The 27,991-nt window shown below is 43.9% G+C and overlaps 1 protein-coding gene across 4 annotated transcripts; it reads right to left on the bottom strand.

Annotated features, from left to right (window-relative positions):
- Positions 1–104: 104 nt before the first annotated feature.
- Positions 105–27,969, bottom strand: ago3b (argonaute RISC catalytic component 3b). 4 transcript variants are annotated; one of them, XM_031585674.2, is made up of 20 exons: positions 27,341–27,968; positions 23,589–23,760; positions 22,997–23,117; positions 19,086–19,294; positions 18,133–18,269; positions 17,412–17,526; positions 16,563–16,582; positions 16,254–16,341; positions 15,756–15,903; positions 15,246–15,365; positions 14,753–14,896; positions 11,884–12,017; positions 11,322–11,506; positions 9,180–9,339; positions 8,853–8,943; positions 7,994–8,188; positions 7,405–7,539; positions 6,587–6,688; positions 6,153–6,352; positions 105–5,569 (listed from the first exon to the last, which is right to left on the bottom strand). In XM_031585674.2, the coding sequence occupies exons 1-20, from the start codon at positions 27,357–27,359 to the stop codon at positions 5,461–5,463; spliced, it is 2,604 nt and encodes an 867-aa protein (XP_031441534.1). In that variant the 5' UTR covers positions 27,360–27,968; the 3' UTR covers positions 105–5,460. The 4 variants fall into 4 exon arrangements, with proteins under 4 accessions (XP_031441534.1, XP_012685016.1, XP_012685015.1 ...); XM_012829562.3 differs by lacking the exon at positions 16,563–16,582 and having other exon boundaries at positions 14,774–14,896; positions 17,392–17,526; positions 27,341–27,969; XM_012829561.3 differs by lacking the exon at positions 16,563–16,582 and having other exon boundaries at positions 17,392–17,526.
- Positions 27,970–27,991: the final 22 nt, after the last annotated feature.

The following is a 27,991-nucleotide window of genomic DNA, read 5'->3' as shown; positions in this document are numbered from 1 at the left end:
GGTTCTGTGTATATCCAGTGGTAAAGGGCATACAATACCGAGAACACCTCTAGAGGATATTCATCAGACACCTTAGAGAGAAAAGAGCAAAACTGGGAAAAACATTTTGTTTACATATATATTTTAATTAAAATAACAATTAAATAGGACAACCAAATAAAAGGCTCAAGGAAAGACCAAAGTCAGATAAGTGTTAAGACAAAACAACAACAAAACAATCTTTACATATATATTTCTAAAATAGGACATTTTTTCATGATCAGGCAGGCGATTCAGCGCATCATACTGTGATCAAAGCAGTATTTAACTGTTATTATCCCTCTTTATTTATTAATATGCAGCAAATCACGGTCAGCTGAGGTGCAGGGTTTGGAGATGTCTGGAGTTGACCTTCCGATGCAGTCCACGATTCTGGCGAGAGGTTGTTGATATCTGAGCTTAACAGCCAATCAAATTACACCTCCTCCCTTCCGTGCTCCCAGAGCAACGTGCTGATTGGCTGCAATTGTTTGTTTCCCATTTATAGACACAGGGCTGCGTACACCGTAGTTTATTGGAGCGCACACAGTGAACGGACAGCTAAAGGAGCCGTGACGAGTAATGAACTGAATTTTCCCCAAAAATTATTGGATTAGAATCACAGACTGCGCGTTTAAGGTAGGCGGACACCAGTGTGACACACACACACACACACACAGATTTTCTTAGTTGAGTTGTGATGCTTAAAAGAGAAGGAGATCCCTCTTCAGCTACTTTCACTACCACAAAGGGTGTCTTAACCAGCCAATGGGAAGCCAAATAAAGGAAGAGTTCACAGAGTTTGATGTTCCTTCTGCATGTGTTTGGCTGTCTCTGCACACAGAGAGCCGTCTGACCGGGCTGATGCCCAGCTGTGTGGGTTGTGCTATACAAGTGCCCACCTGCCTACAAGTACGGTTGGTCCTGACACCTCAAAGATGATCCGCATATCAATGTGTTCTTGGCATATAAAGAGGTACACCAGTCTCTCGTATACTCGTAAACTCACATACATACATACACACACACACACACACACACACACTATACAGAATATCATATATCAATATATACTCATCATCCATGTAGACAAGGCTCTTTTTTTTTGCCCCTTTAAACATTTTTGAGTAAAAGCATTTTTTTCTTGGATTAATATTTTTTTTTGTTTTCAGCACCATCAGGAAAGGCACATTCTACTGACTACTCACTTTCAGGATTATCCTTCTCCTCCCTCCTCTCTTCAACTTCAGATGAAAAAAAAAAAAAAAGGACAGAGGAGGAGACAGAACTAAAGCAGGAAATCATGTCAGAGGCACAAAGGGCAAGGATGCCACAGGTTGCTACAGCAACTGCATCACTAATACATTCTGGATCTTTGAAAGCTAGGTTGAGCAGACATGCAGGTGTAACATCAAATGGACCACAACAAAGCAATTTTTGTCGATATAAATATGTCCTTGCTTCATTTAAGCATGCCAGTCAGCGACCAAAAGACAATACATTCATGTCTTCTCTAGAAAATTCTCAAAAATATTTATGAGGCAATTACTGCATGTTTTTTTGCAAACCAGGCAAAATGACTGGTGATGACCTCTAGCTTCGGTCAGAAGATAACACTGACATCATTTCCTTGCTATTCTATCTCCTGGTTTCTCTGTCTTCCATAGAGGAAGGTTCTCACGTTAAAAGCTTTTGTAGCGTTCTGTTTTTGGAAATGGAGCAAAAATAAAATCACAGAAAGGAGAAGGGAAGTAAATAAGGAGAAGGAAGGGGAAGGGTGACACCATGACACCTTCTCTTCCCTTCCCCCAGAAAACACTATTTCCCACAAGTTCCCACAAACGACATCACTTCCACACAAACCAAAAGACTACACACAACTGTGTCAACAGTCTACTGCATTACTTAAATTGATTATTATTAGTCTCTATTATTGTCTTATATTAATATTATTATCATCCTCAATATTATGGTTTCATTATTATTTCTGATCTACCTTCATCGATTTCTTTTTGTTAGCAAAAATAAGTGGTGTGCATTACATAGTTTCATTCTCTTTAAATATAGAAATATAATTCCACTCTGAGTGAAAAAGATTCTGAGGAGACCAGGTTACATCACAGCTGGAGGGAGGAGACATCTAGGCTCCACCCACATGTTAGACATACCCCGCCCCTTCACATACAATGCCCCACCCACTGGGCTCCAGAGGCCATTTCCATGGCAACATGAGTGGAGAGAGAGAGAGAGAGAGCGAGAGAGAGAGAGAGAGAAAGAAAGAAAGAAAGAAAGAAAGAAAGAGAGAGAGAGAGAGAGAGAAAGAGCATGAGCATGAGAGAGCGAGAGAGTTCCTGACCCTCCAAGGGCGGTTTCTGAAGTCTCACAGACGGACACGAGTTGAAGGACATAGCCCCAGTGGATGAACTAGCCTGGCGCTAGCTATTAGGCTAGTGCTAGAGACGACAACGCGACGGGCACTCAACAGGCCAGGTAAACACTCCTTTCAAGTAAAGTTGGGTGCTGGTTACATGTTGGCTTCTTCTCACCGGGGGGGTAGTGGGGAATTCAGGCCACACTCTGTGCCACCTTGAACACAGACACACACTGCCACCAAGCTGGGGGAGATGAGCTCCACATACACAAACACACACACTGCAATCGTTAAGACCCTGACACACACTAACCCAGTGTTCCTGGTGTCTGTGAAGACTTAAAAAAGGTCCCTCTGAACACAGTACCTCATTTCTTAGCACCTTGAGAGTGTGTTTCATCATAAACACACAAACAAACAAACACATACGCACACATGCAGACATATCTTTTAAGTGCAGTTGCATTTTCATACTTAGTTTTTACAGTTGCTCTCTCTCTCAGTATGAATATAGTTTTTGTTGTGTACATTATTATATGTAGAATAGCAGCTAGTTTGGTACTGTGGCTGTGGACAGCCTAGGAGGGCATGCTACTGTACCACACACTTACACTCTTGCAAAAAAAGGCAGTGAGACAAAACAGTGGAGGTTTTAGGACACGTTTCGAAGGTTCTAGAGATGTTCTAAAGCTTCTAGAGACGTTCTCCCCGCCCACCTCCCCCTCAGGTAACATGACCGGAGTGCTGAACCTGTAGCGTGCTCACCTCTGACCCTTCCACTCGCAAATCCTCCCCCCCACGCCCATCCGAGAGGCACAATGGTTTGGTCCCAGCAGAACACCACTGAACTGACAGAGGCATTGGTTGTAGTCTGCTCAGGGAAAGCTAAGCAGAGGCAGAGAGAGAGAAAGAAAAAAAGAAAGAAAGAAAAAAGAAAGAAAGAAAGAAAGAAAGAGAAAGAAAGAAAAGAGACAGATAGAGAGAAGAGAGAGTGACAATGCCCATTTGAGAAAACATGACATTATAAATGCCAAAGCAACCTCTGAAATATGAAGGCGTACTCTAAACAGTGCACGAATGAGCCCCTTCCCCACAGGATCACATGTCAGGCCCTCAATGCCTTGAGCTTATCTAAGCTTACTCTGCGACTCACTTTATTTTTCCTTACAAATTCATTTCATAAAAGGAGAAAATAAAAACAACAGCATCCAGCCATTTCTTTCTTCTCTGATTCTGCTCAGAAAAAATTCATGTTCATAGTACTCTTTGATCATGTATAGGTATTATCTTTCATTGGGGCCTCCATATAAATAAATATATATCTAAAAAGGTGTCATTTCATATATATAATCTATTCATTTCCCTCCCCCGTTGACAGGCACTTGGTCTTCAATTCCTTGGATACAACACATCTCTGTAACTCCTCTGTAAGTCATCCCAAACCAGGACAGGCCAACTTAATCACATTCATCCTGACATGCAAACATCATTCTCCACCCAACCAATTGGGGGTCTCTACTACAACAAACAGTTAATTTCCCTTTGGAGATGCCACTGCTTCTGTACAATAGCATTGCATAAGCCAATCAGGTGAAGCCATCCTTACCTCGATCCACTGTACCAACCAATCAGAATTCTACACAGGAGCCACGGGCTGGTGGCTTATTGCACTAAAGGAGCACTGCGAGAGGAGGGTTTGCTTTTGTTGGGTTTATAGCTGAACTACATAAACATGAGACTTCACTTCAGACCTACACATGTTGGGGTGAGAGACAAGAGATGAGGACTGAGCATTTAAAGTAGAGTAAGGACCAGCTGCAAGCTTTCAGTTACTGAGACAAGCAGCCATGGCTGGCCAGACGTGTACCTCAGCAAATCCATGACTGCCGTCACATCGTGGAGACTATCTGTCTCAACAGACCCACACACACACAGACACAGACAGACACACACACACACACACACACACACACACACACACACACACACAGAAACACACACAAATAAGCCCAAACACAATCTCTGAGAAACCCAAGCCTTAAAGTTCCCGGAGATAAACCTTCAGGTAAGCTAGGCTTTGGCATCAGGCTCTCAAGTTCAGTGCATGTGCGCGCATGTGTGCGTGCGTGCGTGTGTGTGTGTGTGTGTGTGTTTGCTGAGGAGAAGGGTGACAGGAGGGCATAGGGGTTCCAGATGTCTTTGAAAACAGGCTAAAGGCTCTCATAGCACACTGACCTGACAGGACAGTGAGGACATTGCTCACGCCTGTCTCATGCACGTCTCGTGTCTGGCTCAAACACGTCATCGACTCAGAAATTCTAAAAAATAAAATACAATAAAATAATAAAACTCACAGCCAGAAGGACAGAGTTCCCAGGCATCTAGAAATGCCACAAATATTTGTTTGCCTGGGAATTGTTTTTGCCTACAACATGCCAAGAAGATGCTTATTATTATTTATGAAAACCATGCTCTGCTGTGTGAGCGAAGGCTTAGTAAAATACAAACAGAGAAGTGAAATCCCAGGGAATGCACTAACCATAGTATAAAACCGTTTCACCGAGCCAGTGGCAGGAGTGTGCACAGACGAGGGCCAGTGTTCACAGGGGGTACTGCTTTACAAAGGCATCGCCGCGGGACTGACTGGTCAGAGATGGGCCAGCCCTCAGAGCTAACTCTCGGCCACATGTGTGCCTCCTCCAGACAAAACAAACAAACAAACAAACACACACGCATACCATCCCTCAGTCAGCCGCTGACAGGGAGAAGAACTCAGATTGACTGGGAGGAGGACAGAGGGGGTCTTTGCAGAGGACTCACAGAGAGTGGGAAGAGGAGAGAGGGGGTGGCGGTAGGGGACTGGCTGCTTCTCTATTGCATAAACAGTGCAGTGCTCTCCCCCTGAGGGCCTAAATGTTGCTGCTGGGTTGCGCTGTGCGTCGTCATCAGCTCGGCGTCCTGTGATTGATCACCTTGGGGTCACCTGATGCTACATGGCGTCAGGCGGCAGGAGACTGATGGGGGAGACAGGAGGCGAAGTCGGAGGTCGGAGGAGGGCGAGGCTGGGACTCTCAGGCGAAATACATGGTCCGCAGCGTGTCGTGGTGGATCTGCACGGCTTTGGCCAGAGCTGACGGGTCACGACCGTTACTCTGTCCCGAAACATGGCTGCCCTCCGCACTACAGGAGAGAGAGGGAGAGTTAGTGAAAGAAACAGATGGAAAGGGAACACGAGGCAAAGAGTGCGAGAGAGAGAGAGAGAGAGAGAGACAGAGAGAGAGATGGACAGCCCGGCAGGAATCGGACGATCTGGAGAGGAAAAACCAGACAGTAAAGCCCAGGAAAAGGAAGGGAAAAAAAACAAAAGAAGGCAATAAACAAAGGAATGTTGATGAAAGATAAATGCAAGGGACAACAAAACGAGGGAAGACAAAAACAAAGTCAAAGAAAAGATGAGATGAGATGAGCACAAACAAAGATCAGGGGGGGATTCCAAGTATGTGGCTTAGTGACAAACCTGGGTAAGTTAACACATTCAGAGTAAGTGGTAAACCTCCTAACAGAAGAGCCTTCAGGCTTTGTTTTGCCAGGAGAATGGCACCATAGTGCTCTTCTATTCGTTAACCACTAACTCTGAGTTAATTTAGCCAGGTTTGTCACTAAACCACATACTTGGCATACCCAAAGATAAAAAAAAACAACCAAAGAATACAATTAAAAAAACTTGGACAAAACCAAAAGCCCTGCCGGCAGAGCTCCTCACCTGTCGTGCTCCTTGTCCACCAGGTGGTAGCGGGCACGGAAGGCCACCAGGTGGGCGTAGTAGGCTGGCGCGGGGATGGAGACTGAGCGGGTACAGCGCACGTAGGTGTGGCACAGCTGGTAGGTGAGCAACTGGAACTCGTCGGCCGTGAAACAGTTGTCGTCCCACAGCACATGGTAGTGAGACGGGCGACTGGTACCCTGAAAGAGGGTGTGAGGAGAGTGTGTGAGTATGTATTTTTTGTGTGCGAGTATTTGTGTGTGTGTGTGTGTGTGTGTGTGTGTCTACCGTTCCTATAAACACAGTATAGTTGTGTGAAGCTGTGTGTAAGTCTGTGTAGGTGAATAAGACTGAATGTGTAACACAGCCATTGTTATTCCTGCCATTACTATATGTGCATGTATATGAGTGTAGGCGAATGCTTGTTTTTTTACCTGTATTCCGGCATGGCTGCAGAGGTAAAAGTCGAACTCGTAGGGGTGTGTGATGTCCGTGTCCACGGTGGTACCTGCAGGAATGTTGCCACTCCGGCCCACCTGAGAGAGAGAGAAGAACACAGACCCTCAGACACCTCAAATCGCAAACAAAGAGTGTGGTGCACTCCTGTACTCACAGACATAGGAAGACCTGGACCAGTAATGCCATCACAGATGACGTCACAGATCCCAGCAAGTGTGCTGGGGTGGGACAAGTCATCCATTGAACAATACAAAGTTAACAGTTGTTGCGCTAACTGCTGTCACAGGCATTGCCAGTCCAGGTCTCCCTATGCAAGGGCAGCACAACAGTCGGTAATTTGGCTACTCCACATTCCTCTACCTTCTGACTGTTCAGTCTTGTCCAACACACCTGTCCTCAAGCTGATGTTTATGTCCTGATCTTTTGGGGATAATAAATGTTGCGTTTAAAGTTTACACTGAAAGGACCTGATGAAACCATACGAGTTGAAAGACCATGGATCTTGTGATGGTGCTTCTGTAAGTGTACTCTATGTATCATTCACTACAGCAGTTTCCTTGGAGGGTTCCTCTACATTCCCAATATTCAGTCTTATCCAATACACCGGTCATCAAGCTGATGTCTACTGCTCAGTCTAGTCTACTGCTCAGTCTAGTCCACTTCACTGTTTATGTTTTATGTCCTGATATTGGGAGATAATAAAAACTGCAAGATGATGTTGTGCCTGGGGCGTAGGAGGTTGCACTGACTGAAGCCGAGTACTGAAAGTTTATGAGTTCAACGGGCGTCTTACCCTCTCGTTACGGTCTGCGCAGAAGAGGCGTGTGTGGTGGCGCTTCTGTACCACAATGTAGGTGATGCCCGGCTGGTACTCCTTCTCCAGGTTGATGCATGCCTCCCGGATGGCCAGCAGCTCGTAGTACAAAACCTGCAGACGGGACACAGGACATCAGACCAAAGCAACAGAGACCAGGAAACGCATAAGACCAAATAAATCAAAATCACAGCATTAGACAGGACCAGAGTCAAAGAGAAGAGGGACGCAGGGGATCCGACAAGAGCAATAGAGACTAGAGAAACAAATAAGATCAGAGTAACCAAGATCAGGAGCAGAACAGGAGAGAAGACTAAAGCAAGTGAGACCAGAGCTACAAGTAAGCTGAAAAAAAAAGAACTGACCAAAAGACCAGTGACAGACAATGAACCACAAATTGAGCAATAAGGAATAGAAATGTGACAAAGTGGCAGAGGGGAAGAACAGGGGACAAGCAGCTTAAGCAAGTAGAACACATGCAGAGAATACTATTAAATGAGATAAAAAGTAAGAAGGAGAAAGGGGGGGAATAAAAGATAAAATAATGGAGGAGAGAAGAAGCTCGGACCTGTCGGAACTGGCCCTCGGAGACGCCATCGCGGTAGAAGATGATGCGGGTGGGCTTGTAGCGCGTGGACTTGTAGAACTGGATGAGCAGCTCGCGCACCATGGAGGACAGGTCCTGGATGATCTCCTGCCGTGGACGCTGAACACGCACCGTGGCACAGTAGCGGCTGGGGTGGGCATCCATACTACCCACCACCTGAACACACAAACAGAGAAAGAAAAAAAGAAAGGAGGAAAGAAAGAAAGAAAGAATATTATTTTTGGGCCTGTATTTTCAGTGATAATGAGGTTGTTGTTTGATGTGACACGTTTTTATGAATAATGGCCACACATAGACTGTAATGAGCGGATACAGACATGGATTTCCATGCAGAAATGGGGTGATAGGTGAAAATTCACCCTAGTTACCTCAGGACTCCGGAGCTGCATATAAGTATATTTATTAGACAAACAACAATTGCAATCGGGCTCACTCCCAGCACAAGGCTGACAGTGAAGCCCTGATAAACACATCGCACAAGGTTTATATAGACAGAAGTTGAGCGTTCAGCAGGGAAAACCACGTGGTGGATTTCTGAGGTCCGAGGCAAGGATGGAAGTTTTGCCAGGTCGGAAGAAGCACAGTTCGTCCCTTCTTATCACTTCTGGTCTAAACATGCTCTTGTACATATGCAGACTAAGTGGCACCTAATATTCTAAGTTACACACACGCAGAAACACAGAAAAGCCATGTTCCTGCTTACATAAGTACATGATTCATATAAGGTAATTAATAATACAAGGCACTTGATTATTATATTCTTAAGTCATTAACAGTGTTTGGAAATTATCTCCATCATGGGGAGCCTTAAATGACTTACTGCAGCGATAGATGGTTTCTTGCCATCTCCTGCAGGAGGGTGTGTAACATCAGCTCCGAGGAAAATCACTGGCTGCTGGAAAACAGAGGGCCTGAAAGAGAGAGAGAGAAGGAAGCACGGGGAGAGAGGGAGGAGGTAGAGGACAAGATAAAAGGACAAAGAAACAGAAGGAGAAAAAAAGAGAGTGGAAAGAGTGAACCATTTACCAAATGCTCTGATGTCACACAAACTTTTTTTTTACCAAAACCAGTATTAATATTACAACAAATATGGCCGACATGAGTCATTACCTCAATATCAAACTGTGTACTTCACTCATTGGCTTACCGCTGGTGAGGGACCAGGATGTTGTTGATGCCACCCAGCTTGACGTTGATCTTGAGGCAGAGGTTGGACAGGGTCTGGGGAGACGTCTTCACCACGTTCTTCACCTGCACACACTGGGTGGCCATGCCCAGGAGAGTGTCCCCAACACGCTTCACCTCAGCTGCAAGGACAGAGGACAGCGTATTACACACACATTCACAAACACACTCCACACAGTCAAGAATATTTAATGTATGGACCTTGGTCCTTGTTTGGATTTGTATGGACAGATAAGTTTCATTCATAAATACTGCAATTATCCTCCCATCAGAAATGTTTTCAAAGAATTGTATTGCAGATGGACTTTTATCGACATTTCAATACTTAACTATTTTATCCAAGTATTTGCTTTATGTATAAATGTACAGTGGGTACGGAAAGTATTCAGACCCCTTTACATTTTTCACTCTTTGTTTCATTGCAGCCATTTGCTAAAATCGAAAAGGGTTTTTTTTCCACATTAATGTACACTCAGCAACCCATCTTGACAGAAAAAAACCGAAATGTAGAAATTTTTGCAAATTTAAAAAAAAGAAGAAAAACTGAAATATCACATGGTCATAAGTATTCAGAACCTTTGCTCAGTGTTGAGTAGATGCACCCTTTTGAGCTAGTACAGCCATGAGTCTTCTTGGGAATGATGCAACAAGTTTCTCACACCTGGATTTGGGGATCCTCTGCCATTCTTCCTTGCAGATCCTCTCCAGTTCTGTCAGGTTGGATGGTGAACGTTGGTGGACAGCCATTTTCAGGTCTCTCCAGAGATGCTCAATTGGGTTTAGGTCAGGGCTCTGGCTGGGCCAGTCAACAATGGTCACAGACTTGTTCCGAAGCCACTCCTTTGTTATTTTAGCTGTGTGCTTCGGGTCATTGTCTTGTTGGAAGGTGAACCTTCGGCCCAGTCTGAGGTCCTGAGCACTCTGGAGGAGGTTTTCTTCCAGGATATCTCTGTACTTGGCCGCATTCTTCTTTCCTTCAATTGCAACCAGTCGTCCTGTCCCTGCAGCTGAAAAACATCCCCATAGCATGATGCTGCCACCACCATGTTTCACTGTTGGGATTGTATTGGGCAGGTGATGAGCAGTGCCTGGCTTTCTCCACACATACCGCTTAGAATTAACGCCAAACAGTTCAATCTTGGTCTCATCAGACCATAGAATCTTATTTCTCATAGTTTGGGAGTCCTCCATGTGTTTTTTGGCAAACTCTATGCGGGCTTTAATATGTCTTGCACTGAGGAGAGGCTTCCATCGGGCCACTCTGCCATAAAGCCCCGACTGGTGGAGGGCTGCAGTGATAGTTAACTTTGTGGAACTTTCTCCCATCTCCCTACTGCATCTCTGGAGCTCAGCCAGTGATCTTTGGGTTCTTCTTTACCTCTCTCACCAAGGCTCTTCTCCCACGATTGCTCAGTTTGGCTGGACGGCCAGGTCTAGGAAGAGTTCTGGTCATCCCATACTTCTTCCATTTAAGGATTATGGAGGCCACTGTGCTCTTAGGAACCTTGAGTGCTGCAGAAATTCTTTTGTAATCTTGGCCAGATGTGTGCCTTGCCACAATTCTGTCTCTGAGCTCCTTGGGCAGTTCCTTCGACCTCATGATTCTCATTTGTTCTGACATGCACTGTGAGCTGTAAGGTCTTATATAGACAGGTGTGTGCCTTTCCTAACCAAGTCCAATCAGTTTAATTAAAACACAGCTGGACTCCAATGAAGGAGTAGAACCATCTCAAGGAGGATCAGAAGAAATGGACAGCATGTGAGTTAAATATGAGTGTCAAAAGGGAAAGGGTCTGAATACTTATGACCATGTGATATTTCAGTTTTTCTTTCTTTTTTTTCATTTGCAAAAATGTTTACATTTCTGTTTTTTTCTGTCAAGATGGGTTGCTGAGTGTACATTAATGCGGAAAAAAAAATGAACTTTTTCGATTTTAGCAAATGGCTGCAATGAAACAAAGAGTGAAAAATGTAAAGGGGTCTGAATACTTTCTGTACCCACTGTACATACAGTATGAATGTTCCCAGGCTGGATAACTATGAATTGTTTGTTTGCATGTGGACATCTGTCTCTATGTATGCAGCCTGTCTTTGCGTCCCTTACCGTACACAGGGGTCTTTCCGGGCAGGATGACGATGATGAGCTGCAGGCCGGCGTAGGTGTTCTTCAGGTGTCGGAACATGGGCTCCACGCTGTCGGCACCCTGTGCATACTTACAGAAGCACGGCTGGCCCTGGATGGGCATCCCAGCATCCTTAGAGATCTTACGCAGCTGGTCAGTAAAGCTCCTGCAGGCAGAGACAGAGAGGAGAGATACTTTGAAGCTTTGGTTGTGTTTGTGTGTTGGGGTGGACATTGAAGAGTCTGTGAGCAAATATGTGTGCAAGCTTTATGGGTTGTTGTGTGCTGTCTATACGGCGTACTCTGTTTTAGAGTGTGTGTGTGTGTGTGTGTGTGTGTGTGGGTACACTTTTAAAGCGTGGTGTATGAGTGTGCCAGAGCTTACTTGAGTATCTCCTCTCTCCACAGTTCCCCCCTTTGTGTGTGTAAGCGTGGTGTTTGAGAGAGAGAGTGTGTGTGTGTGTGTAAGACCTTAGTTATACTCCGGATACACAAAGTATAAGACTGGCCCAAGTGTGGTGTTTGAGTGTGTGTTTATTCTTACTTGAGGATCTCCTCCCTGCACTGTCTCTGGGTGGCGAAGCAGGCGATGGCCCACATCTTGATCTCCACTCCAGTGTGGAACTGCTTCCCTCTCATGTCCCACACACCATGGCTCGGTGTCGCCACCGTACGATTCTACACACACAGGACATGTCACCTGCTTAAGCCCACCTGCATGCACACACATTACAGCTCACAAAACATAATTAAAATAATAGATCGAAGACACACACACAATCATTCAAATTATAGATAATAACGATAATATGCACGTGTATGCGCGCGTGTGCATATGCACACACGTGTATACACACACACACACACACACACACACACACACACACACACACACACACACACACACACACACACACACACACACACACAAGCATAACTTAGAAAGCATCATTACAAGTACAATCAACACTCAAGCACCAGGGGTGCAAACTCATCAGGGATGAAAAAGGTGACAACGATGCGAACCCCCTAGGAGGGTCCGGGGCATGCTCCCCGGGGGAATATATTTTATATATAAGAACATTTTGCACATTTTAAAGTTCAATGCATCAATCTGGTGCACTTTGACAACAAACTGATGAGGCTAGATCTATGAATAACTTTGTTGTAAACAATTTTGTGCTCTGGTAACAGTTTCATCATAAACATTCCTGTGTTGAATGTTGCACGGGCACAGGCCAACCCAACCACCCACCCCAATACCCTCCCGACCACCCACTCCAGTCTACTTCACCAAAGCACATTACGTCACAGATCTCCATCAGGTATTAAGCAAAAAAAAGGGCCAACTATAGAAACAGAAAATCAATAGAGGCTGCATCAGGCATGGCCTAGCTTCTCTGTGTTCTTGAAAAACTGTGAGAGTGGGAACACATATTCTTTTCCCTTTACAATACTCTTTGAGTCTAGCTTGTCAGGACAAGGCCCATTTGCACCTGACTCCTAGTTAAGCCACAGTAATGGCATCCTCCTCCTAAAATTCTCTCATTCTGAAACCAAACTGAAATAGGAGAGTGGTAAGTTTGTTCAGTTGCAGTGAAGCGCCCGGCAGTAGAAAACGGGTCATACACATACCTCATGAAAAGTAAAAGTCATCATGAAAAGTAAAAAACAAATAATGATAAAATAAATATTAATATGTATCTACTGATCTTTGCTTTAAATACATTTTTTGTATGATTCCGATCATTTTTATAATCAAAATCGCTGAATTTGACCATGTCCTGTTCAAACAGAGAGGCGACTCGCGAGGTGAGGCAGTGACGAGCTGCGCCTCATCTCAGATTGTGTAATCCCTCACACACTGGGTTGAGCGCATGACTTTTGCTTTCTCATTGTTTGTCATCACTGAAATATTTGTAGACACTTTTATTATATGTCGTTTGTATCCATATAATAGGTAATGTAATGTAATGTAATGTAATGTATTTCACGTATGTGAAGAAGCTATTTAGTCTTGCTGATCTGTCATAAAACCACAGTGAAAAGCACATAGGGGAGGCAAACCTAACCTCTGCCTCAATGAAGGGGGCGTGCGATAGCCTGGAAAATGGACTTCCAATCCAGTGAAGTGACAGATAAATACATAATGGGAGACCAATGCCAGAGCTAAAAGGTTTGCTTCAAACGACAGGACAGAAGATAACTTTAGCAGCTAAACTCCGGACCAAACTCGGCTGACGATGTACAGTAAATGTAAATTTTTCGGCGTTTTCACGCTTAGATTTTTTAAAAGTTACCGAGAAAAAGACACTGTACTATCCGATAACACCGTTACTGTAACCAGCAAAAATAGTTGATGTGATTTGCGAGGCGTCTGTCAGCCAACTGTCTGACATTAGCACGTTAGCCTACGTTAGATAGTATAACGTTCTTGCAGCGTACCAACGTCACACGTTACCGTAAATGCCATATTAAAAAGGCCGCTCGAAACCAACGCTTTCACCCGAAAGACATGTCTTGTAATACACCTGTCTATTACAGCATCGAGGCAGAAGACCCGAAATAAAAAGCGTGCCTGTCATGGTGACATGGAGTTGGCCAAACGAACAAGCTTGAAAAAAAATATTCATGACAGCTTGTGTTCGCAGATTACTTGGAGGACCCCCCCCCCCCCCCCACTAAAAATATTTTTATTGCAGATCTACACGAATCACACAAATGACCTATTTTGGATCAAAACCGGCGAATTTCGCCGAAAGGTGACGAGTTTGCACCCCTGAGCACACTACATGAAACAGAGGTGCTTTCAAATTCAAATTCGAGGTTTAACATTCTGTTTTCTTTGAACTTTTAAATTTGAACATTTTTGTGTAAACATTCCAAATTGTTGGATCCAAACGATAACACCCTGTTTGAAAACATTTAGCCTTTGTTTGCTAATTTGAGGGCACCTCAGGTCATGTACAGCATGTACAGCGCAACGTGAACAAACTTATACAAAGGGCTAATGCCTAATGGCAATTAAACATAGACTACATTAAATTCTTCCTACTCACAACTGAGTGCACTGTACACACACACAAATCAAAACCATAGCCTATCCCACACCAAACTGAAAAATCAACAAAAGCACAGCAAACTTACAGACAGACAGAGAGAGAGTCAGGAACAAAATTAGAATAAGACTAGAATAAGTGAAAAGGGAGAGAGAGAGGGAAAAGAAAAAAAGACAGAGAGAGAAAGAGAGAGAGCGCAAGGGATGATAGACATCTCAAAAACATAAACTAGAAGAGATTGACAGAACAAGAATTTAAACAGAATTTCTCTCTCTATCTTTCTCATTCATTCATTCATACACACACACAAACCCACAGCAACCCAAAAAGACGTGATTGAATAAGGGAAGGTACCATAAAGTGTTCGGAGCTCACCCTGCCGCCATACTGCAGCATGGGGGCGGGCAGGACTCGCCCCATCACCTCCGCCATCTCGTCTCGAACGCGGAACTGGAACTCCTGCACGAACGGGTCCGCTTCGTAGTTGGCGCTGCGCACCTGGGGAGAGGGAAGGAGGAGGAGGAGGAGGAGAGGCGAGAGAAGAGAAAGAATCACATGAATGCCAGATGGATAATTCAAGAAGAATAAAAGAAGAATGAAACAAGAGTAGGTCAAGGACAGTAGTCATGCAATCATATTCTATGAAATCTCCTAAGACAATTCATGCCTACGATCCTGATGGGTTTGTTTCTTTGCACATTTCAAATATTTATTTCTGATTATGCCCAAAATCCAAAGTAAGACACAGAGGAAACTGTTATTTTGCACACGGTCACCATATCGTTCTCCATTTCCAAGACCATGAACTATGCAGTACTTTCTCCAGCCACCGGGGGGAGTGACTCACCAGCCTACTGATCTCCTCTTGTCTGTCAGGGGCTGAGCGTGCTGTGGCTTTGATCATGGTGGATGTTTGGTTGTCTGTCAGCTTCTTTATGCAGCGCTGGCCGGCTACAATATTACAGACCTGGAGACCGGAATTGTACATGAGATATAAGTAATTCAGTATCTTAATACATCACACAATGCACGTCAAGTGTTTTCTAAAACAGAAGGAACACGAGAGACTGAAGAAAATAGGGGATACATCTAAAATCTTTCCTTACTGCACGATTCCATTAAAAACCAAGATAGTAACGAGTACACATGCTCTACTTTCACTAGCTTTCAATGTCAAAATCCCATACTAAGTCCGGGGAAAATCTCTTAAAGATTTGATATTTTAAGATAAGGATCATTTGATTGTTATTTAAAGATCACCGAAGAGACAGCTTAGAGAAGGGAGTGAAGCATTGAACAGTTAGAGAGCGCATCATCACGTTGGCTACAGAGTTTTAGAAGGAAGGATGGGACTCACCTCGAGGGGCAGGTAGGTGTGCTTCTGTTCCTGGCCCACCTGCAGACATGGCAGGTGTGGGTACTTTAGCTGCAGGTTGTACTTCTCTCTGAAATACTGAGCCACTGTGCGTTCCACCGTCTGCCCGTTCTCCAGCTGTAGGGGGAACCTAAGGAACCAGGGGGACCATTAATGAACCCTTCCTTCAATGTCTTTTAGCTTTTTACCATATGAGGGTACACTAGCATGCTAACATAAGACAGTGAAAGTACATGGCATTACAGCATGCTAAACCAATACTTTTGGTCACTTTGGTCAGGTCCCTTCGCAAAACCGTGACACAGATCACAGGTGAATAACGTGACAAGTTAGCATTTAAGCACATACGACTAACTGAATGAGACTCATAAATGTTGCATGACTACAACTATCACGTACAAGACAGCTTCCTAAGCTAATGCCTCTCTGAGCTGCTTTCTCTGACCCCAGGGTTCAGTCCTGTTCCCCTAGGATGCTCACGTTTGGTGACTGGCTGGGCGGCGGGTCACGTTGCACACCCGATACTTCCTCCTCATGGTTCCACAGTGCGTCACTTCTACCTTCAGACCTGCACACACACACACACACACACACACAAAACTGTCATTTAACAGGGACGCACAGTAGCGGCTGATGACGCACCCGCTATAACAGGTTCACATCATCAAGGACAGAACCTGACTCTCTAAGGTCATAGACATGCATGCACAATCTGTTCTGGTTCACTGCCGCTCAAATCAGCTCATAATGTACCGTCTGCAGCAGACACACATGCACAAGCCTGCACTCCTTTGATCTCTTTGGTGAACCTGACTCTGTGTGAGTCAACAGCAGCTGATGAAGCACCCTTATGACTGGTTCACATAATCAACTCAAAACCCATTATCAAAGACAGGCCCTGACTGTCTAAAAACATGGGTCACAAATAGCTCCAGGCACATTTATTCTCATCTCATGTTTAAGCCGATAGATTTGAAATTTAACTGTTGCCAACTTTCTTGAGTGTGCGTACCATGAGTGAGAATCCTGCAGGCGCCCATGTTGAAAACCCATGTCATATTGTCTGCCTGAAGTAAATGGTTGAAATATTTAATTGTGTTCTTGCCTGTAGACCTATTCTAAACCCAGTGGCAGACCGTCAAGGCCTGCTGAACTTTCTCTGAAGGCCTATCAATTTTTTAAATATAAAATATATTCATAAATAATATTTTAGTTTACTGTTAATAACCCAATTGCGTCTGCCCGCTTTCCCAAAATGCTAATGTGGTGCCTAGCATAAACTGACTTTTTAGCTAACATTAGTTCAGGACTTTTTCTAACTAGCTTGCTCATCTTACTTGAATTCAACATTGAAAGAGACAACGCTTGGAGTCTACTGGATTTCCAAGTGTTTATTTCCCAATGGGCAACTAGAAGCACAGGAGAGAACAGCAGCAGCACCTGTTGAAGCTACTGGCCTATGAACGAACTATATATACACCATACACTAATATAACTAAACTAATTAAACCATTGGTGAAATTCAGATTGAATACCAATCAATTATCAAAATAAAGATGAATTTGAAAATGGAAAACTATTTAAACCTTGACACACACACACACACACACACACACACCTTTGATCTCTTTGGTGAACTTGACTCTGTGTGAGTCTGTGAGCGGACGTGGTTGCTCATCGATATTGTGGATGTCCAGGACCTCACACATGAACTGGATCACAGGCTGGGCCTTATAGAACGCTGTGGCAGACACTGCAGAACCGAACAGAGAACAACATGAGGGAACCGTATATAATGAAAAACACCAGCGGTCATCAAAGACGAATCCAGCTGCAGTACATTTTCAAGATCCTAAAAAATTCTGGACAAGAATGGACAAGCTTCTCCCAACTTGGGCTGCTTCTAAACTGAAATGTTACTACCACTTTTACAGTAATACAGTTACATAACATGTGTGACTTGGTTAGACATCTTGTTACAATTGTACCATCTTTAGAAGGCTATTTAATGATATTTGTGGTCTATCAGGTATATCAGGTCCACACCCACCTCCTAGAAAAATCCCTGCATAGATAGAACTTCCAGCTCAAGAAAAGGCTCATTTCTCCCAAGTTCTGATGGTAGTTTAGGATTGTGTCTACTGTCAGTCACTTGGACTTGCTACCGAGCTCATTTCTACACACTAGCAGGGGAAACGACTAATGGATGAAACTAACATAGCATCTGAGTAGTTATTTTAAAATCTGAACTTTCCCCATCTGTAAGCATTTCAGGTTAATAGTATGCACATGTCCTTTGGCTAGCCCACTAGATGCCCGATGATGGAGGAACCAAAGGGGGTTTGAAGGCGGTGCTCACCATCGATGTTCAGCATCATCTTCCACATGGCAGGACGCACAGACTGGTGGAAGCCAAACCACACCTCTCTACCGCCTCCCAAGGGATGGTCATAGCCTTCAGGTGAGGAGAAGAAAGAGCGGCCCACAGGGGTATATCTGATGGCAAACACAGAGGGACAAAAGTGATTTAGTTATCTCAAGGCATGATATAGATCAATTGTCTATATGAATGTACACTTCACACTACACATGTGTGAATATTTAAGTGTGTATGTGTGTGAGTGTGATTAAACTAGTTTACTGGCATTTGTGTGTGCCTAAAAGAGAGATGTGATCGCACTATGTAAGTGTCTGTGTGTGTGTGTGTGTGTGTATGAACTGGTTTATTGTGTCTGTCCAGGGTCTGTTTGAATCGGGGTAAAATGCTACCTCAGGAGGGTGTCTAATATGACAGCAAGGTATCAAGGACCGCTCAAAACTGAGTGAACTCACTAAGCTGCCTTCAAAATACCCCCGTAATGGTTGGTTTTGAAGAAAGCATCAATGTTCCTCGATGCTGCCTATGACCCATAAATCTGTGTGGCCACTCCCTCAAGCTACTGGAAAAGATAAACAAAGATGGCGGACCTAACTCTGCAGACAGCCATGTTTGTATATAAATGTAATTTGTTTGGCTTTTTTCCCCACTAGAAATGGACAACAATAACGTTTGATGTGATTTACGTGGCGTCTGTCAGCCAACTATCTAACGTTAGCAAGTTAGCTTGTGTTAGCTAGCCTAACATTCTTCTCGTGTGCTGACATCATACATGCAACATACTGTAAATGTTATCTTAAAATGTCATTCAAAACCAACGTCTTAATAAGATGCCTTCTCTTGAAAGTTATGCATTATGAGACATTTGCCAATTTTGGCAGCGAGGTAACAAGGCAGCAAACGGGCAGATGTCTGTGTGTGCATGAGGGCCTCACGTCATGGAGGGCAGGTGTCGGAGCACTACATCCACAGCGTGGACCGGGTTGGTGTTGATGGGCTTGTCGAGCTCCAGGGGCTCGGGTACCCCACGGCCCGTAAGAACCTCATGGAGCAGGTGCCAGCTCACCGGGGCCACGAACTTCATGCTGACCTTAAATGGCCGGTCTTTTCCCCCCTCTCCTGGCAGAGTCACATCCAGGTCCACCTGCACTCACACACAAACACAGGGAATGGTCAGGGTGTATGGGCTGTTCATCACAGGCTCAGACCTGCCAACCTTGAAGAAAGTTTTTGAGTACCAGGGGAGTTTTAGTTTGGCAGGGGCTTTGCATACGGTCAATTTCCCACTCACCATATCATCCAGTTATTCAACATAATAAATCAGCGGTGAAGAAAACAATACAATCATATTTTCTTGACAAGAATTCCATAAATGAAAAGAGATCTTTACATTTTGCATCATTTAGCACTTCTAAAGAATATATTTATAAATATATATATATATATATATTAAAGCTCCTATTAAAGTATCCATCTATCTACTTCCACTGGCACTTGCTCTTGACTGCTTTGCCTCATAGCTTGGCGACTTGGCCTTTTTGAGCAGAGCATCACTGAAGCCTTCCATGTGACAGACAGTCCCCTTTGCATTCATGCTCACCTTTCTTGTCACCAAAGCGCTTATCATGTCAGTGCTCAAGGTTGCTCTGTATTGGGTCTTGTTTTTGGTAACGAGACTGAAAATCGTCATCTGACGTCATGATTATTTTATACCTGCAAGGCTAGTCGGTTGACTGGCTGCAATAGTAGGAATTATTTGCTACGTTAGCAGTCTGTAGTCAAACACCTTTGCACTTTGCCCCAACAGAGCGATTCAAAGTTAGAACACTCTCCGTGGCGTTTGCGTTAACGTTACTGCAGCTAAATTAGCCTACTCCATCAGTTATTCACACCCAGGGGCGGTTTTTCCTACAGGCGGTATAGGCGGTCGCCTAGGGCGCCACTCAGAGGGGGGCGCAAAAAACTGCGCCCCCTTTTATATCTCCAACCAATATTTTGACTTAAAAAAAAAAATCTAACATTAGGGTAAAATGAGCCAAAAATCGAAAACGGAAGGGGTACGTACGTCCTTGGTGTTGTCAGAACATGCTAGCACAGTGAGGCGTTTGGTTAGAGTCAAAAGCCATCCGGGGCGCAATTTAAGAAGAAAAGAAAGGAAGAAGAAGAGAAACGTGCCAAGGAGAAAGGTACATCCTTAAATCCTGTTCTAGCCTAGAACGAATTCCAGATAAGAAAACGTTCACAATGCGTGAATTGCCCCTGGCACTTTAGTGGAGTTAAGAAGAAAAGATGTACCTTATCATTGAAAGTTTTCCTACTCCCTGTCACATAGTTCTTTAAGGATTTTACAGAGGCGGGTATATAAAAAATGATATGTCCATTTATTCTACATTATACAAAAAAAGACTAAAATAGGGGCGCACATATAAAGCCAATAGCCAGTGCAACAACACTACACATATCTTACTCGTTGCATAGCACACCCATTAAGGAAGCCAAACACGGCAACTTGTCAACAAGTGAGGAATACTGGTAAAAATCCAAGTGTTGTATTGTCAACTATTGTATGGATTGAATATGTAATCTTGCCAGTTAGCTAACGCTAGCTAGCCAGTGACTTGTGACGTTCCTTGTTATTGCCATTCAGTCGAAACATCAGTTCAAGTTCAGCTGTACCGCAATTTGCGTCATTTTGTGTCATAAAAAGTAATCACATTTGGACAGCTTTAGTTTAGGTGGAGCGAGCTAGCCAGTTTAATTAGACATGATTCAACTAATCAAGAGCTATGCATCTTGGAATAAAAAAATGTCAGACTGTCCAAATACACCAAAATGCTTAATAACTACATAATAGCTACATTTAACAAATTATGATTATACATACTTTTGTTATATCATTTTAGATTCACTTTTAGAAGACTAAGAAAACATTATTTGCAGGCGATTTGGAAGATGACGTGGTGGTGTGTGTGTGTCCATAAACAGTTGAACAGGGGGCGTGGCCGGAGCGTAGTCCAGCACAGGGGTGACATTTTCTCAGTGATTTGTTCTTGAATTAATGTTTGTTCATCGTCGCGATCGTTGTTGTGTTTGTGTGAAAGAAATGCAGTCTTACAGGGCAAAATAGCGTTTGAAAGTTGCAATTCCGTTTTCGTGGGGGAAAAACATATATTTTATTTGGGGGGGGGGGGGGGCCGCCAGTAGTGAAGCTCGCCTAGAGCGCCAAATGTGCTAGGGCCGCCCCTGTTCACATCGTAGCCGTCTCGTAACCAGGCGAATCACATCGTATGCTAGCTACTACGGCTAACTTTTTATACAAATTTATCTTAAGGATATACCCCTTGAAATGCATCATCTCGTTAAGTTACCGAACACATGTTTTAACGTTTTATATGCTAACATTACGGTCACATTTACTGTATGTGCTTGATTATTACTCCCCCACTTCCCATTGTACCTCAGCAATGCATTACGCCTCAGTGGATAATAAAGTAGCACTAGTATCAGTGGATGTTGAGTGAGTGAGAGTACTATTGCGGGTCGGGGAGGGTTACAGAACCACAGGCACAAGGTCGTAGCATCTTGTTTTTTTTTGCGTAGTTTCAGCTGGCATTTCGTACCTGCGTATTTTGACTAAGAATTGCGTGGTTGGTACACAAAATGCGTAGCCTGACGATGTCATACTCATAATTCTAGTCAGAATATGAGTCTGAGACCGCTCCGTTGGGCTGTGATTATGGGGCGTGTTTCAACCGAATTAGGAAAAAAAAGGCCTCTTCGCTCAATTGGATAGGCCTACAACCAATCAGAGCAACGTAGTATGACCATAACGTAGACCATGGGGCCAGCTGATACATTAAACTTTTACCGGATCCCGTAGGAAGGACGGCAAAAACATATTTTCGATCGACAAATGCCTTGATCGCGTTTCTCTGTTCCTCTTTCAAAATGAATGTGCTGTCAATGTCTTCTAAAACAGACTCGAATTTCCACATTTCAGCTCTCCAACGGCAGCCATGTTTGTTGAAAACGAATTCACCCCAAAAGCTCTTTGGTGACGTGGTTGATTACGTTAGGGTTGATCATCTGTCCATCATCGTATAAAGCCCGCCCTGACAATTTGATTGGTCTAGATCTCCTCACAGATTTTTGTGAGGAGATAATTTCTCCCCAACGGAGCGACACCAGACCGAACTTCCCGACCAAATAATTTGTGGGCGTGGCTAAATTCGTCTGGCATCCAGGCTACAAAATGCGTGCAGGTTGGCAGGTCTGCAGGCTATAACACAACATCGATTCATGGGCAGCAATAACTTATATGACCTAATACTGTGGCCTACAATTGATATGCGATCCTGCTAGCCCCACACAATGCAAACGTTTTTATTTTAACTGACTAAAATAGGCAATATATAGTTGACATTAGTTTTACTTTGTAGTGTATGTAACACCATGGTTTAATTCCATTTCTCACATTCATTCACACTCAACGAAGCATTCTGTAAAGCGTTAATGTTACTCTCCAACTGGAATGCTATACTATTGCATCAACGGATCTTTATATTGCCTCTTGAATAAACAAATTTAAATATAGGCGTGTTTACACTCATAATGCAATTGAAAGTGTGGAGAAGTAATACATGAGTTTGAAGACCATAGTTAGTTAGTTATGGCAATATCTTTACCATAGTGTTGCAGTCTAGCACAGCATTTGAAATGAGAACATGGGTTTGCGCAATGCAACATGGGGCAGAGAGGGTAGTGTGACTCTCGAACCCCTGCTGTGACCACTGGCTCTGAATAGGACATTTATATTTGTGTGTGTTTGTGTGTGTGCTTGTCTTACTCCGCTTGATGCCACTGGGAGTGGGTTGGCTGTGTACATGCTCCTCTTCCCATCATAGACTGGCCGTCGGTCCCCAAAGATGGTGACCTTGAAGTGCTCTACCATAGAGTCCACCACCTCCCTGTTCACAGCACCGCAAACACACACACACACGTGTTACTCAACTACACTGCACACTTGAGTGTCCCTAGCCTGCACTGCACTGTGTTTAATAGAGCGACTGATAACACGTGTAACCCTTACATTTCCGTTAATTAGCACTGGTGTTTGTTCCCTCAGCCACACTTAAAATGTGTCGAGTGGCTAGTCTCTAGTGTGGCTGCTGCTGCTTGCTAATTATGCTACTCCCCAAAGCATGGTTGAATCAGACAGCGAACATAACGTTATGTAAAATAACCGCAAGACAGAATCAATATAGCTGCAATTAGAAATAATCAGACTGTATGATGATAATGACTATAATTATAGCGAAAGGAAAGAGAGAGGGAATACTAGTAGCCTGTCAGAGACAGAAACACATCTTAATGAGAAGAGGAGAAATAGAGTAGGAGGCCGAGTGGGCGAGGTCTGTGTTGAGGTGGGGGATACTTGCCGGTTGACGCGGCGAGGGCACTTTTCAGGCTTGATGTCCACCTCGTACAGGTAGACATCCATCTTGGGGATGTCCACCTGGAAGCAGTTGGCCAGCAGCCGGATGGGCTTCCCCATGGTGCCATAGCCTGGCCGCCGAGGCACGGTAAACAGGGACTGCGCCGGAACCACCGCTGGGAGAGAGGGCAAGAGAAAGAAAGACAAAGAGAGAAAGGGAGACAGACAGGTTAATCTGATGCTAGGACCTCTAAAAATAACGTTCTTCAAGCCGCTGACAGAGTGAGTGAAATCACAAGGAAGACATGGAAAAGCACAACTACTGCAGGCAGTGAGACAGATAGCACATTGTGTTCATATGGCGGTGATTCATCACCTTTGGGTTAACACTAGAAGCTACATATTAACACTGCTCGTATCTGCACTTAGGCTGCAGGCTGGCCCTTTTATGCTGCGTCACCCCTTAAAAGGAAGCTGCTCATTGTGACCCATCATTCTGTTTCTCTACCCAAAGCTCTGGCCCAGATCCTGTGTAAATACCAGAATACGAGGTTTGAGCTTGAGTACACTGATGTTCTTTCCTTCTGGTCACTTCACAAGTAATACTACTTCCATGTTTATACTGACAGATATTTCAAAGTTATTGGGGTTCTCACCCATTTTCACTGACAACATTGCAAAACTTCTACAAGTACTACACAAAATAGCATACCTAGTCATTGTATAAAAATGAAAAAAACTTTTTTTATTCCTTTTCTAATAGTCTAGTCAAGCTATGTTGATTCAAGTAGATGCCATCATGCTGCAGGAAATCTCACTGCGAAACATTACAATAACATAGTTAATTTCATTAGACCTGAGCTTCATACAACAAAATCAACTTTCATGACTTTTCCAAAACGAAATGTACTGAATTGCATGACTTTTTTCAGGCCTGGAAAATGGGATTTTAAAACCCCATGACTTTTCCAGGATTCCCATGCCTGTGGGAGCCCTCAGTCATGTGTTAAAATGTGTGTCATGTGGCTGATAGTTTGTAGCATAGAGAATACAAAAGATCACAAACAGAACAGTAGGGGCTGGTAAGACAGGTTACCTGTCTGCTGAGGTACTTTTGTGCGCTCTGAACAGGTGCTCAACTGTGAGGGAAGACTAATGTTCAATGCCCACACACACACAAACCTCTTACCTCCCCCTCCTCACATGTTCTCCTGAGGCATAACCATGACAACAGCACCTATGTGGATGGCTGCCTCTCCATAGCAACACAATCACTCCAACCAGCAAGGGGGAATTGGAGGAACAGGTGTATTCCAGCCTCTCAAGCAGTACAGGTATGTGAATTGAATTCATACGCACTCACAAAACTATTTCAGTACAATCCACAAAGATTCCTCTGTTGCGATGCTTAATATAGACCTTGAACAAGCTACTCAGTCTTAACTGGGTTTCAAGGTCAACACATCCAGTTCCTGCAAACTGCAGCATATGGAAAGTAAAAAGAAAAAAGTAAAATAAAGAAATGTGAGAGAAAACTGAAGTTTTCAAAAACCTTCCTTTCAAGGCAATATTCATTAACCACAACACTGGTGCTGTTGCTTGAGTTTAAATCTGCTCTCAGTGTCTCTGTACTGCACTTGTCCCCCTCACAGTGAGATTACAGCTACATCAGAGGTGTGTGATCATGCATGCATGAGGTGCATAGAGTGCATCAAGTTTTAAACTGCCAAAGAAGATCAAATTCACTGGTTCTCCTCTATGCTGTCTGAGCAGAGAGTGAGTGTAATTTAAATTCAATTCAAAGCGCAACACAGACAACATTATGCAAAAAAAAAAAGGTACAGGCCGTATAAAGATGTGGGCTGAACAAATGACACATTTTTAGTCAAATTCCAACTCCAATTGAGCCACGCCATTCCTCCATTACCATAAATATTTGAAGCCCCCAGTTTACAAGAGCAGTCACTAAAGTCATAAGAAAGGGATGTCTAAGCTGGTAAGAAAACGATGTGCCTAAAAACTGGACGGATTGAGTTGACTGACGAGGCTATGGGCGTTGTTCTATCCCAAATTATGATTTGCACAAAGTATTTGAACTGACATTTTGTCTCATGATACGGACTGATAGACCCAGCTGGGTGTTCTTAATGGCATTGTCATGACAACAGCTTTTGCGGGGGGCACACCTGCCGGAACAACACCCTGCGTGTGACAGCCGAATCGCATTCACGTGAGTGACGTGGCCATCATTCTAACATAGACAAACCACACACACATGGCATTGGGTGACTGGTGGAAACCACCACACCAACTGCCACACTCATTTGTTTGCTGAACCTGAACGGATAAGCCCAGTTTCCGGAAACACCATTCATGATTTATGTTCGCATATCAATCACTGGAACAGGCACGATTATCTGTGCAGCCCTCGACATTAACAATTGCCCGCGGCAACCAAATTGAGACAAGTGGCAACCATTTCATCACCCCTGGTTGCCTCTTGTGGCAACCGAATCTTCGCTGTTTATTTTATGATATTCATGAATAAAATTCATTTTTCAGAGATATTCGAACGTGATCTAAGGCCCACTGCACTACGTTTCGCACCGTAATGTAGCCTACACCACCGGTTAATTCATAATACTAATCCCCACTTGTCAAAATGATGCCTGCTGCTCAACAAACTTGGACTCACAACGTGGCTGTTTGTTGCAGTAACTAACTTGAAGCATGACAGACGGTAGCACCTTAGGCTGTAACATACATCATACATCCAAAGATCTTCGATCTTACTTTTGTTATGTGAGCAATCAAACCGCTTTCAGAAACGGTTATGGTGAAATAAATTCTAACTCGAGTCTATTTCACAAATGAAATAGGCAATAATGTCAGATTAATTACAATCCGTAATGGATAACCAATTGCCATTCTCACTTAGCCGTAAATATTCGATGTGTCTTCATTCCCACATGAAACGGCACATTACAGAATAGAGAGCGTGAACCTCTGCGAGGTGAGGCAGCACTGCCAGCAAATATTTCTAGTATGGTGACTAAAATAGAACAATAATTCATGACACAGTCATAGTAAAGGTCTCACGCCAGTTAACCTAGCTATCCTCGATATATATCTATCTTAGGGAACCATCTTAAAAACGGGCAGTTGTTAGGATGTGTTCATGTGAACCAATTAACTGCAAAGTTAAAGTTAATGTATTTGGGGTCCAGTAGAGAAGTTGCACAGATACCCTGATTAAACACCCCAATTCAATTGAGGAGACCAACTAGCTAGATACCTAGTGGCTATCATTTCGTACAAATGGTTCTTTGCTATTTAAACTGTATTGTATTCAAATACGAATTGGTCTAAATCACCACTAGCACACACACATACATATACACACTCGAGTGTATGTATATACGAACTCAATAATGGCAACCATTTAGTCGGATTTGACAACCAAGAGCTCGTGCCTGGGTGGCAAGTTTAGCGAACACTTTTTAGAGCTAATATTGAGCCCTGCTGTGCCTTTTTGGTTGTACAGAAAACTCGTGTAAATTTCCATTTAACGACACCATCTGGTGTTACACCATCTAAGTGAATTCACTCGAACGTTAATCTATTCACAATTAACAAAATTACTAAACTAGATGTAGCTAATTTAGGCCTCTGGAACGACGACCGAAACTTTACGAACTGATTTTCTTCTCGTGACTAGTGGACGATGCAAAAGGTGAGCGTGAAGCCTAACGTTACCTGTAGTGCTGATTTCCATTCATGAGGTCTCTGTCCGGATACTTCCCGGCTCTCAATGATCGAACTCGGTTTAAGTTTCCTTTACGTTACTCAACGCTACTGCTCCGGTGTCGCAGGTCCACTGCACGACGCCTGCCTACAGACGACTCCCCGGCTTCTGTCGTTGGTGTGAAAAACGGGCCGCTTGGGGGGTCCGCTTGGCCGGAGGTCCACCCGGCCCCCGTCTTTGCCAACAGGCACAGGCTTCCCGACGTATTTCTTTCCGTCTGCCGAGGTTCCGTAATTGCTCCCAGCTGACAACCAATGCCTTCCAACAGACTCCCTTGAGTCTCTGAAAATATTTTTTACAGCTAGTTTAGTTAGCCAGCTAAGTTAGCTACCTCGGGCAATTTCTGGGCGGTTGCTGAAGCGGCTCTACCGAGCTAACGAAGCTTTAGATGATTTAAACCACAGTGACAGAGAGGAGAGGGAGTAGCCGGGAAACTAAATGTTGCATTCACAAGACCGAAAATGTCCCTTAGTCGGTCTTGGGCCTGTTATCTCCGGCAGTCCTCCCGGTCCTCTCGCTCCTGTAACCGGTTTGGCGTTTCTCCCTCTCCCCGTCAGGGAATTCCTACAGGAAATACCAACTTCCGAAATTCTCGTCACTTC

Source organism: Clupea harengus, chromosome 19, assembly GCF_900700415.2.
Source record: "Clupea harengus chromosome 19, Ch_v2.0.2, whole genome shotgun sequence".
Classification (NCBI taxonomy): domain Eukaryota; kingdom Metazoa; phylum Chordata; class Actinopteri; order Clupeiformes; family Clupeidae; genus Clupea; species Clupea harengus.
The sequence above is the reverse complement of the archived record's forward strand: the minus strand, read 5'-3'. Positions and strand labels throughout refer to the sequence as shown.

What these genes read in the sequence shown, in the direction of transcription:
- ago3b (XM_012829561.3), bottom strand. An exon ending in GTTCACCAAAGAGATCAAAG is followed by an intron (nt 16,342 to 17,391) that starts GTGTGTGTGTGT and finishes GTGTGTGTGCAG; the next exon opens with GTCTGAAGGTAGAAGTGACG. An exon ending in CGCCCAGCCAGTCACCAAAC is followed by an intron (nt 15,904 to 16,253) that starts GTGAGCATCCTA and finishes CTGGTTCCTTAG; the next exon opens with GTTCCCCCTACAGCTGGAGA.